The sequence below is a fragment of the Canis aureus genome, chromosome 15, assembly GCF_053574225.1.
Source record: "Canis aureus isolate CA01 chromosome 15, VMU_Caureus_v.1.0, whole genome shotgun sequence".
In the NCBI taxonomy this organism is placed as follows: Eukaryota; Metazoa; Chordata; class Mammalia; order Carnivora; family Canidae; genus Canis; species Canis aureus.
In genome coordinates this window covers 45,384,535-45,398,140 of record NC_135625.1, presented here as the reverse complement: position 1 = coordinate 45,398,140, position 13,606 = coordinate 45,384,535, and the positions used below count along the sequence as shown (strand labels likewise).

General features: G+C 40.1%; 1 protein-coding gene across 12 annotated transcripts in view; it reads right to left on the bottom strand.

Moving 5' to 3' along the window:
• PSD3 (pleckstrin and Sec7 domain containing 3) overlaps nt 1-13,606 on the bottom strand; it is a 713,619-nt gene that overhangs the window by 36,612 nt on the left and 663,401 nt on the right. For all 12 annotated transcript variants that reach the window (XM_077849457.1, XM_077849458.1, XM_077849455.1 and 9 more), the window contains one exon: nt 957-1,100. In XM_077849457.1, the coding sequence (XP_077705583.1) occupies nt 957-1,100 (144 nt within the window). The remainder of the gene's footprint in view (nt 1-956; nt 1,101-13,606) is intronic.

Genomic DNA, 13,606 nt, shown 5'->3' with positions numbered 1-13,606 from the left:
AACAAAAGACACTTTAAATGTCTGAAAGTGGCAGCTGAAGGGGGGGAGGGAGTCAGAAGATCCTTCCTAACCCTGATACTGTCTAACTGGGGAGAAAATGTAGCCAAAGCTAACATTGACTATATATACTGCTTTCACCTTGCTGTAAAATTTTTCACCTTCCCAGAGATTACAGATCCTCCTCATTCTTTGCTTTTAAGATTTTATTTATTTATTCATCACACACACACACACAGAGAGAGAGAGAGAGGGAGAGAGAGAGAGAGAGAGGCAGAGACACAGGCAGAGGGAGAAGCAGGCTCCACGCAAGGAGTCTGACGTGGGACTCGATCCCAGGTCTCCAGGATCAGGCCCTGGGCCGAAGGCGGCGCTAAACCGCTGAGCCACCCGGGCTGCCCCTTCCTCATTCTTTTTAATAACTATACTTGCTATATACTTCATGGATATGACACAATTGATCTATTAATCTCCTTCTGAAGGATACAGGTGAGGAGAGGAACAATGCATCAGTGTTGCCTAAAAGCAGGCATGTAGGAAGAAGCTGATGTTTCATATCACCCTGTAGCTCATTCCCTCCACTGTATTTTTATTTATTTATTTAGACTAAAACTCTGTTAGAAAAGACACAGACACATAGAAAGCAGCTGCCCATTCTGGCATTGTCCATCTAATGTTGTTTTTTTCTCACAGCAGGCACACCTTATCCCAAATGAGCAGGCTATTTGCTTTTAAGCACATAAACTGGCAGTTATTATTATTTTTTAATGTTTGTTTGATGCTTCAATAGAATCTTGGACACGAGTGGCAGCATGAACTAGACCATGCCTGGAGCTCCAAGTTAGAGCCACGGCCAAGATACATGTCCTACAGTTATGGTGGCTGAAGAAAACCTGCCTGGTGGAAAAATCATAAAATAACTTAGGCATAGGCACTTACTACATTTCGGTTCAACATACCTCGAACTCCAGATAGTGATCCTTCAGTCTGTATTCATCTATCTCCTTGGCTTTAACTTTCTTGTCTGGGGGATAGGAGCGGTGCTCAGCCAGCTCAGTGGTAATCTGCTTCAGCTTGCTTTCATGAGATTTCAGCTGTTCCTCCTGCAGGAAATTATTAAGCTATTTAGCATCCGGAAAATAAGTCAATCAAAAAAATCATAGAGTACTTTTCAAAATCTCTGATGATGAACGATTTTAATTAATCAAAACAGTCCAGTGTGCCGCTGCTGCCCCATCTTATCAACTTTCTCAGACTAGTATTCATATGTACCTCTGCAGAATGACAACCAGGCCCCTTGCTGAAATCCAAACACTTTCAGAGCCCCTTATCAAGGGTAGCTGTCATGGAGTGAGACCAGGCTTCCTAAGGAATACTTCAAAAGGCAAGGCCCCAGTGAAGCACCTATCCTTAGAGTCCTGCATGACTTTTTCATTCCCTGTTCACTCAGCAATGCTGCTGATTCCTCCGTCTGTCACAATGAATGAAGAGCATCTCTGCTTAGTTTTTCTTTTTTTCCATTTTGAGAAAAGCAATGCCACCAATAAATCATTCTCTGTAGACTATCAGATGATATTCTAAAAAATGCAGCAGCTTATGCTTTTTCCCTCCAAAGTAGTATAGGTTCTGACTTCTTTCAAAATCATATTGACCCAAAGTAATGATTCAATTAAATGTACCTATAGAGCAATTCTTGCCTAGACAGTGTTACTATAGATAGGCACCAAGCACCAACGCAACATGATTGATCCTATGTCAGAGAACTCCCATCCTACCAGCACCATTTTTATCACCTTACAATAATGAAAGATGCTGATCAAACCCTCTGACAACATTTTAAAAATGAAAAAGATTGGCATTTTCTTGCATTCCTGTAATTGCATAACCACTTTTTTAATATTCCACTTTCACAAATATATTACCCAAATTCTTGTTGAATATAAATTTTACATGCACAGTAAGACATAATGGATGAAAGTGAATGAAAGGAACTGATTAAAGTAGGTGATAAATATATATTGTATAATAATATCATAATTTTTAAAATAGCAGACAAAAGGGATTTCCCTCTTTTATTAACTTCTTATTTTAGGACATACCAATTTGTACTTCTTATAAAAGGCATGACATTAAAAAAAAAAGATGAGTTTTTCCCTTCTGTTCCCAAAATTCATGTCACTGTGGATGAACACAAGCAGAATTAAAGGTAAAAAATTAACATGCACAACATATCATCACCACAATTTCCAGCTGAATTTTTTCCATATGGCATTTTATAAATCAAAATTATTATCTAGGTGAAGAGTTGGACTAAGGCTGGTGGTGAAAGCCTCCAGGACAGGAAAGCCCAGCCCCAGAGAAGCAGGAATGTTAAAAATCTGCACCGGGGGGGATCCCTGGGTGGCTCAGTGGTTTGGCGCCTGCTGGAGTCCCCAGATCCAGTCCCACATCAGGCTTCCTGCATGCAGCCTGCTTCTCCCTCTGCCTGTGTCTCTGCCTCTCTATCTTTCAAGAATAAATAAATAAAATCTTAAAAAAAAAATCTGCACCAGATTCTTCCTATACGGAAAGGTGCTCATCAGGGAAACTGGGCAGAACCGCAGGAGGGGCAGTGGAGCCTCCAATCTCCCAGAGTCACTGAGGAAGTGCGCCAGGGAAGAGTGGCCACAGACTGTGGGCAGACCTCAGTAAAGGGCTGGAGTGTGCCCGGTGGGGCCTCAGGGAGAAGCCGGTTGGTCAGGCAGGGACTCCGGACCGAGGGGGCTGTGCCTTGCTGCCTTCAGGAGCTGAGGCTCCAAGAGTGCGATTCCAGTAGGACAGACTGTGGATCCCAGGGCGTGGGGGGACACAGCCCACAATCCTGCGCTCCCCTGGAGACAGGTGGAGGCAGGGAGGGCACAGGACAGCGACGACTCTCTGACCGCTGGGTGCCCCCGAGCTGTGCAGATCAGCACCCCTGCCCCGGAAGCATCCAGGCCAGTGTGGACTGGGAGCTACAAGTGGTTACCCTGGGAGCTGACTCCATAGCTGGAGAGCTGGCCGCCGCCAGTGCTGTTGTTCCTCTGGTGTCACCCTGTGCCTGGGAGGGGTGAGGCTGCCAGGGAACAGAGGCCTCATGGGGTAACGGCTCCCACTGAGCCCCGGCACCTGGCAGGGGGTGGGGAATCTCCCCCAGGTGCACACACCTGAGAATCAGCACAGCAGACCCACCCCTGGAAAAGCAACTGGAAGAACAGGGGAAGAGCAAGCTCTTGACCGAGTAGTGCTGGAAAGCTCCAATGGAAGTCGAGAGATTCACAGTATATAGAACGAGAGGGTACCCCTCCTATTTTTTTTCTTTTCTTCCTTTTTCCAGTACAACTAGTTTTTATATCAGACTATAAATTTCCATTTTTTCCTCTTTTCCCACCTTAACTACAATATTTTACCACCTCTTCATTTTTAATATTCTTCATTTTTGACTTTGATATTTCTACAAATACAGGTCCTAGGTATATTTTCCACTTCTAAATTCCCTTCAACATATTCAACTTAATTTTGGAGATATACATGATATGTTTTCTTTGTTTTGTGTTTTTTATTTTCTCTGCCTCATTTTGTTCTACAATGGCAGAAGTTAATACCTTCTAAACCATACCAGTATGCACCCAGAACCAACTGTGCTGGTTCATTCTGTGAGATTCCTCATTCCCATTCTGCCCCCCTCTTTTTTTTTTTTTTAAGATTTATTTATTTACTTATTCATAGACACACAGACAGAGAAAGAGGCAGAGACACAGGCAGAGGGAGAAGCAGGCTCCATGCAGGGGGCCTGATGCAGGACTCAATCCCGGGTCTCCAGGAACACACTCCTGGCTGCAAGTGGCGCCAAACCACTGCACCACTGGGCTACTCTCTGCCCACCTCTTTTATCACATTTATGTTTTGGGGGTCAATGTTGGAGCCCTCTACAAGTATTTCTGGTTTATATAAACTTGGGACTGAGCATCTTCTAACATACAGAACTTAATATACTCAGAAACAAGAGGATCACCCTCTAGAACCCCTCAGATAGACTACATTCTCCCTCCACTACACTTCCTCACCACCACCATCTCCCAGTCCAGCCTTTTCTTTCTTTCTTTTCTGTTCTTTTTCTTCTTCTTTGGGATTCCTGGCCTTTTATTTTTTACTATTTTGTTTTAAAATTTGTTTTTCACTTTAGAGGTCCTTTTGTTTTATTTTGCTCTGATCTTTGTTTTCAGTTTTTGGCCTCTGACCTTGGAAGAATCATCTAGGGGAAATTTCTTGGGTCATGGTTGATATTCTTTTTGTTTGTTTGTTTTTAAAGATTTTATTTATTTATTTATTCATGAGAGAGAGAGAGAGAGAGAAAGAGAGAGAGAGGCAGAGATTCAGGCAGAGGGAGAAACAGGCTCCATGCAGGGAGCGTGACATAGGACTCAATCCTGGGTCTCCAGGATCATGCCCTGGGCTGAAGGCAGCGCTAAACCGCTGAGCCACAGGGGCCGCCGCACGGTTGATATTCTTGATGCAGCCCACTCATACAGACACTCTGCACTGAGCAAAATGAGCTTCCAAGATAGAGCTTCCAAGATAGGCAGAAACTGAAAGCATGTGTGACCACAAAACCAGCTCTGCAAGAAATATTAAGGGGAACTCTGTAAAAGAAAGAGGAAGTCCAAAGAAATAATCCACAAAAACAGGGACTGAATGGGTATTCTGATGACACTAAATGCATATCTTTCAATAGCAACTCTGAATATGACCGGGCTTAATGATCACATCAAAAGATGCAGGGCTTCAGACTGAATAAAAAAGCAAGGTCCATCTATTTGCTGTCTACAAGAGACTCATTTTAGACTTACGGACACCTAAAGCCTAAAAATGAAAGGGTGGAGAACCATTTACCATTCAAATGGTCCTCAAGAGAAGGTCATCCTCATATCAGATAAATTAAAGTTTATCCCAAAGGCTGTAGTAAGAGATGAAGAGGGATACTATATCATACTTAAAGGATCTATCCAACAAGAGGACCTAAAAATCATGAATATTTATGCCCCAAATGTGGGAGCTGCCAAGTATATCAATTAATAACCAAAGTTAAGACATACTTGGATAATAGTACAGTAATACTGGGAGACTTCAAAATGGCACTTTCTATAAATGATAGATATTCTAAGCACAACATCTCCAAAGAAATAAGAGCTTTAAATGATACACTGGACCAGATGGATTTCAGATACTTCCAAAACTTTAATGCAAACACACCTGAATACACATTCTTCTAAGTGCACATGGAACTTTCTCCAGAATAGACCACATACTGGGTCACAAATGTGGTCTCAATCATACCAAAAGATTGGGATTATCCCTGCATATTTTTAGACCATTATGCTTTGAAACTTGAACTCAATCACAAGAAGACATTTGGAAGAAACTCAAATACGTGGAGGTTAAAGAGCATCCTGCTAAAAGATGAATGGGTCAACCAGGAAATTAGAGAGGAATTAAAAAGACTCATGGAAACTAAGGAAGATGAAGATACAACCATTCAAAATCTTTGGGATACAGCAAAAGCAGGAGGGAAATACATCGCAAAACAAGCATTCCTCAAAAAACTCAGATACAAACTAACCTGGAAAAAAACTCAAATAGAAGTTACCCTCACAGCTAAAGGAACTGGAGAAAGAACAGCAAATAAAACCTACACCAAGCAGAAGAAAAGAGTTAATAAAGATTCGAGCAGAACTCAATGAAATAGAGACGAGAAGAACTGTAGAACAGCTCAACAAAATCAGGAGTTGGTTCTTTGAAAAAATTAATAAGATAGATAAACCACTCAGGTCCTATTCCCAGGGTCCTGGGATCGAGCCCCACATTGGGCTCTCTACTCAGTGGGGAGTCTGCTTCTCCCTCTGACTCTGTCCCCACATGTGCTATGTATTTCTGTCAAATAAATAAATAAAATATTTTTAAAAAGACAGATAAACCATTAGCCAGTATTATACAAAGAAAAAAGACTCAAATTAATAATATCACAAATGAAAAAGGAGAGATCACCACCAACACCAGGAAATACAAATGATTTTAAAAACATATTATGAAAAAAAAAAACATATTATGAGCAGATATACCCCAATAAATTAGGTAATCTAGAAGAATTGGATGCATTTCAAGAAAACCACAAACTACCAAAACTGGAACAGGAAGAAATACAAAACCTGAACAGGAACCAGCAAGGAAATTGAAGCAGTCATCAAAAACCTCCCAAGACACAAATGTCCAGCACCAGATGGCTTCCCATGAGAATTCTATCAAAAGCTTCAAGAAGAAATAATACTTATTCTGCTAAAGCTTTTCTGAAAGATAGAAAGGAATGGAATACTTCCAAACTTGTTCTATGAGGCCAGCATCACCTTAATTCCAAAACCAGACAAAGACCCCATCAAGAAGGACAGTTATTATTATTTTTCAAAGATTTTATCTATTCAGGAGAGACAGAGAGAGAGAGAGAAAGAGAGAGAGAGAGACAGACACAGAGACAGAGACAGAGACACAGGCAAAGGAAGAAGCAGACTCCATGGAGGGAGCCCAACATGAGACTCGATCCTGGGTTTCCAGGATCAGGTCCTGGGCTGAAAGCGGCACTAAACCGCTGAGCCAACTGGGCTGCCCCAAAAAGGGGAATTACAGACCAATAACCCTGATGAACACAGATGAAAAAATTCTCAACAAGATACTAGCCAATAGGATAAAACAATACATTAAAAAGATTATTCACCATGACCAAGTGGGATTTATCCCCGGGATACAAGGCTGGTTCAACACTTGTAAAGCAATCAACATGATACATCATATCAACAGGAGAAAAAACAAGAACCACAGTATTCTCTCAATAGATGCAGAGAAAGCATTTGACAAAATACAGCTTCCATTCCTGACCAAAACTCTTCAGAGTGTAGGGATAGAGGGAACATTCCTCAGTATCTTAAAGCCATCTATGAAAAGCCCACGGCAAATATCATTCTCAATAGGAAAACACTGGGAGCCTTTCCCCTAAGATCAGGAACAGGAACGGGATGTCCACTCTCACCACTGCTATTCAACAAGGTACTGGAAGTCTTAGTCTCAGCATACAGACAACAAAAGAAATAAAAGGCATTCAAATTGGCAAAGAAGAAGTCAAACTCTCCCTCTTCGCAGATGACATGATACTGTACATAGAAAACCCAAAACTCCACCCCAAGATTTCTAGAACTCATACAGCAATTTGGCAGTGTGGCAGGATACAAAATCAATGCCCAGAAGTCAGTGGCATTTCTATACACTAACACTGAGACTGAAGAAAGAGAAATTAAGGAGTCAATCCCATTTACAATTGCACCCAAAAGCATAAGATACCTAGGAATAAACCTAACCAAAGAGATAAAGGATCTAATCCTAAAAACTACAGAACACTTCTGAAAGAAAATGAGGAAGACACAAAGAGATGGAAAAACAGTCCATGCTCATGGATTGGAAGAATTAATATTGTGAAAATGTCCATGTTAGCCAGGGCAATTTACACATTTAATGCAATCCCTATCAAAATACCATGGAGTTTCTTCAGAGAGTTGGAACAAATCATCTTAAGATTTGTGTGGAATCAGAAAAGACCTCGAATAGTCAGGGGAATATTAAAAAAGAAAACCATAGCTGGGAGCATCACAATGCCAGATTTCAGGTTGTACTACAAAGCTGTGGTCATCAAGACAGTGTGGTACTGGCACAAAAACAGACACATAGATCAATGGAACAGAATAGAGAATCCAGAAATGGGCCCTCAACTCTATGGTTGAGGTCTCCCTTTCATTATGTTTTATATTCCCCAAATGAATGAGACCGTATAATGTTTGTCCTTCTCCGATTGACTTATTTCACTCAGCATAATACCCTCCAGGTCCATCCACATCGAAGCAAATGGTGGGTATTTGTCGTTTCTAAAGGCTGAATAATATTCCATTGTATACATAGACCACATCTCCTTTACCCATTCATCTTTCGATGGACATCGAGGCTCCTTTCACAGTTTGGCTATTGTGGACATTGCTGCTATAAACATCGGGGTGCAGGTGTCCCGCCATTTCACTGTATCTGTATCTTTGCACTCCCCAGCAGTGGAATTGCTGGGTCATAGGGCAGATCTATTTCTAACTCTTTGAGGAACCTCCACACAGTATTCCAGAGTGGCTGCACCAGTTCACATTCCCACCAACAGTGCAAGAGGGTTCCCCTTTCTCCACATCCTCTCCAACATTTGTTGTTTCCTGTCTTGTTAATTTTCACCATTCTTACTGGTGTGAGGTGGTATCTCATTGTGGTTTGGTTTTGTATTTCCCTGATGGCAAGTGATGCAGAACATTTTCTCATGTGCTTGTTGGCCAGGTCTTCTTTGGTGAAATTTCTGTTCATGTCTTTAGCCCATTTCATGATTGGATTGTATGTTTCTTGGATGTTGAGTTTCATAAGTTCTTTATAGATCTTGGATACTAGCCCTTTATCTGATAGGTCGTTTGCAATATCTTCTCCCATTCTGTAGGTTGTCTTTTAGTTTTGTTGGTTGTTTCTTTGGCTTTGCAAAAGCTTTTTATCTTGAGTAAGTCCCAATAGTTCAATTTTGCTTTTGTTTCCCTTGCCTTCATAGATGTATCTTGCAAGAAGTTGCTGTGGCCAAGTTCAAAAAAAGGGTGTTGCCTGTGTTCTCCTCTAGGATTTTGATGGATTCTTTTCTCATTTAGATCTTTCATCCATTTTGAGTGTATCTTTGTGTATGGTTTAAGAGAATGGTCTAGTTTCATTCTTCCGCACGTGGCTGTCCAATTTTCCCAGCACCATTTATTGAAGAGACTGTCCTTTTTCCAGTGGATAGTCTTTCCTACTTTGTCGAATATTAGTTGACCATAGAGTTGAGGGTCCATTTCTGGATTCTCTATTCTGTTCCATTGATCTATGTGTCTGTTTTTGTGCCAGTACCACACTGTCTTGATGACCACAGCTTTGTAGTACAACCTGAAATCTGGCATTGTGATGCTCCCAGCTATGGTTTTCTTTTTTAATATTCCCCTGACTATTCGAGGTCTTTTCTGATTCCACACAAATCTTAAGATGATTTGTTCCAACTCTCTGAAGAAACTCCATGGTATTTTGATAGGGATTGCGTTAAATGTGTAAATTGCCCTGGCTAACATGGACGTTTTCACAATATTAATTCTTCCAATCCATGAGCATAGAATGTTTTTCCATCTCTTTGTGTTTGGTGGATTTTCTTATATCTCAAAAGTTCTTCTACCACTTGACTGTACAGTAATATTGCACAAATGGCATCATTTTGGTGGTCCTCAGGGTGAAACCAGGCAGTTTCTGATGATGTCACACAAGGCCACGATATCATCACTATCTAGAGGTTGAGCAGGTTATGACAACCCTTTATCCCTCAGTAACTAAGCCCTGACATCTTGACACCCCAAAACAGGGGGGAGAGGGTAAGTCATTAATGTCACCCCTTTAGGCCCACCAGGACAGGGTCTTGGCTCATAATTTTAAGATATAAAAATTTTATCTAGGGTGCATGGGTTAAGCATTTGCTTTAGGCTCAGGCTATGACCCTGGGGTCTTGGGATTGAGTCCTGAGTTGGGCTCCCTGTTTAAGGGGGAGCCTTGTTCTCCTTCTACTCCTCCCCAGATCATGCTCTCTCTCTTGCTCTCAAAAAAATTTTTTTATATAGAGAGGGAAGAACTAAAGACTACCAAGAAGTGAATAATTATGACCATAAATTAAGATTATATAGCATCATTCTAAATTAAAAAAAGATATTCAGAAATTATGAGTCAAATGTATTTGTTAGGGATTTGTTATAATGCACATCTTAAAGGCCAAACAAGGAAAAAAATCCAAGTCTAAAGCCATCAAAATAAAGAGAACATGAACAGTTTTTAAGAAGCTAAGTACATAAGTGGAAAACTAAATGAGAGAGAGGGCAGGAGCAAGTAGAGTAGATGAAAGATGACAAAATTCATTTTTAAATATTAACTAGGGGTGCCTGAGTGGTTCAGTCGGTTAAGCATGTGACTGTTCATTTTGGCTCTGTTCATGATCTCAGGGTCATGAGACTGAACCACAGGTCAGCCCTGTGCTCAGCATGGAGTCTTTGAGATTCTCTCTCTTCGTCTCCCTCTGCCTCTCCTGCTTTCTCTCTCTCTAAAACAAACAAATAACCCTCCCCCCAAATTATTATCAACTAACTAAAATAAAAACCCAACAAGATACCAGAAAAGTAGAGGGAGAAAAAAAACTTTGAGATTTTATTCAAACCTGTCACTTGTACACTAATAATAGATGTAAGTAGATGAAAGCAATACTTCAGTAACTTTTATTTACAACTTCTCATTTATCTTTTTGTTTCTTTCTCCAAGAAGGCTGTAGACTGGGCAGCCTGGGTGGCTGAGAGGTTTAGCACCTCCTTTGGCCCAGGGCGTGATCTTGGAGTCCTGGGATTGAGTTCTGTGTCGGGCTCCCTGCATGGGGCCTGCTTCTCTCTCTGTCTGTGTCTCTGCCTCTCTCTCTCTCTCTCTCTGTCTCTCATGAATAAATAAATAAAATCTTTAAAAAAAATAAGGCTGCAGACTATATTATGGACTGAATATCTGAGTCCCTTCAAAATTTCTGTTGAAGCCTAGTGTAGTTATCTCTATACATAGGGCTTTTATAGTAGTAATTGAGGGTAAATGAGGTTTTGCAGGTAGGCCCCTGATAGGACAGAATTAGAGACCACTTAGGAGACAGAGAATACACACTCCCTCTGTGCACAGACTCTAAGAAAGACCATGTAAGGATGCAGAAGGGCCCATTTGTGATCCAAAGGGAGAGCCCTCACCAGACTCTGATGCTGCTGCTGCCTTGATCTGAGACTTCCAGTCTCCAGAGCTGTGAGAAAAACATTTCTGTCATTTAAGCTACCCAGTCTGTGGTATTTTGGAACTAAGAAGAATGTATCAATAGATTTTTCCTTTTTTTTTTTAAGATTTTATTTATTTATTTAACAGAGAGAGTACACACAGAGCAGCAGAGGGAGAGGGAGGAACAGACTCCCCACAGAGCAGGGAGCCCAACACGGGGCTGTATCCCAGGACCCCAGGATCATGACCTGAGTCAAAGGCAGACACTTAACTGAGTCACCCAGGTGCCCCTCCTACTTTTTTTTTTTTTTAAATATTTGTTTGAGAGAGAGAGAGCGTGCATGTGCACTCACCAGTGGGGGGAGGGGGTGCGGGAGAAGGAGAGAAAAGCAGAGAAGCAGACTTACCACTGAACGCAGAGCTTGATGCAAGGCTCAATCCCAGGATCTGGGGGGCATGCCCTGAGCCAAAACTGAGTTAGAGGCTTAACCAACTGAGCTACCCAGGTGCCCCTATCTTCTTCCTTTCAAAATAATTTTCTTTTGTGTATTTACTGAAACATGTACATTATTTAATAGAAGGTTTGACAAAGAATTTGGTAATCAGACCATGTCAATAAATTAAATATTTGGTATTCTTTTCTTTAATAAAATGTTTCCGATATACAAAAAGTCATATTGAATGATGTATAAAAAATGCTCATGTATCTAAAGAAAAAAATAAAAATTTACTCATCTTTAGGATTTATTTATTTATTTTAGAGAGAAAAAGCAGGGGTGGGGGCAGAGGGAGAGAATTTCAAGCAAACTCCCTGCTGAGCATGGAGCCTGACTCTGGGCTTGATCTCATAATTCTGAGATCTAAGCCGAAATCAAGAGTCTCCTGCTTGACCAACTGAGCCACCCAGGCACCACTATCTAATTCTTTTTCTATGCTTCTCCTGTACAAATATAAGGATCCATAAAAACAGAGAATATGTTCTACTTTATAGGTTTCCTTTTGCAATTTGTTTTTCACTCAACATGTTTTTAAGATTTATTCACATATATACTCTAATTTCTTTTAAGTATACCATTCCACTGTAGGACATACTATAATCCCACTGCAGTATGTTTAGGTTGTTTTCAGGTCTCTTGAGGCTATTATAAATGATGCTACATTGAACATGCTGCCAGTGGCTAAGGGCAAAAACTGTCCTACAATGTAATCAAGATACAGAATTGGGGGGTTTTAGAATATGCACATCTGTAAGATGACATTAACTTGTTTTATAAACTGTTTCTACCAGTTTACATTTCCATAGTAGGCCTAAAAATTCCCATTGTTCTATATCCTTGCCAAAATTTGATATTCACTCAAAACCAGTGTTATTCCAGATCTCACAATCTCTTCCACTTCTGCATTACTATAACACTTAAATGTCTGTACTGCATGCTTATAACAAAATATACTTTGACTTATGTGTGAATTTTATCTCCTTTACTGATTACAGGCTTAAAGGCAGAAATCCTGTAGTGTGCAGTACTGGGCAGAAAAGATAGTAATGGAATAGTTTTTATATAATACCTGAATAACATTAACACATTCCTTAAGTTCTCATTAGCTGAGAGCCAAGACAATCATCTTAGCTATTTTTATAATGCCCATACCTAATACAGTACCTGATATATAGGTTCTTCAGTAAACAATAGCTGAATAAATAATTTAATAAAGGGGGAGAAGACTTAAAGAGGGTAGGGCTCAGACTGGTTCCTTTGTGCTGTTTTAAAGTAGATGATTTAGAAGGTAATGACATTTCTAAGAATCTTCTGGGAAATGTATAAGTTGAATTGCTAAATACTGCAGCCTCATCAAACCACCCAAGCTATATGGAATTTAGAATAAAGAATATTAGTTTTAAGTCAGTTTGAACTATTGTCAGAAAGATTTTATCATTTTATGTTTAAGAGATTTAAAGACTTTAAACATTAGTGAGCTTCTGCATAACTTCAACATGATTTAATTGTTTATTGAATACTTAATATATGTTAAATACAAATGTCTAAGAAATGAAAAATCTGTCTATTTTGGAAAAGTGTAGTCAACCATTTAAGGCGATGCCAAGGAGTGTGGACTGCATCTTTTTGGCAAAAGTGAGCCAATTAAGTTTAAGTGATAGCACATGAGTCATATTTTAGCCACAACTGTGAAGGATGGATTGGAGCAAAGCAAGACTGGAGGAAGAGAGATCTCAAGTGGTTATACAAATAGTCTGTTAGAGTTTTTCAAAGTAGGTTGTGTGCAACCCAGGCAAGACGATCCACTGAGGAGAATTTTAAAAATCAGCTTTGGAATATAATTCACATAGCATACCATTAACCCATTTAAAGTATATAATTCACTATTTTTTAGCATAGTCACAGGGTCGTACAACCATCACTACAGTTTAATTTTATGACATTTTATTTTCCTAAGAGAGATCCTTTTGGAATGGAATCACACAATATGCTTCTTTTTGTGACTAGCTTCTTTCACTTAGCAGAATGTTTTCAAGCTATTTTGTAGGATGTATCAGTACTTCATTGTGTTTTACAACTGAATGATATTCCATTGTATGGATATATCACACTTTATTTGTCTATTCATCAGCAGATGGCCATTTCCACCCCTGGCTGCTATGAACTTTGTGCAA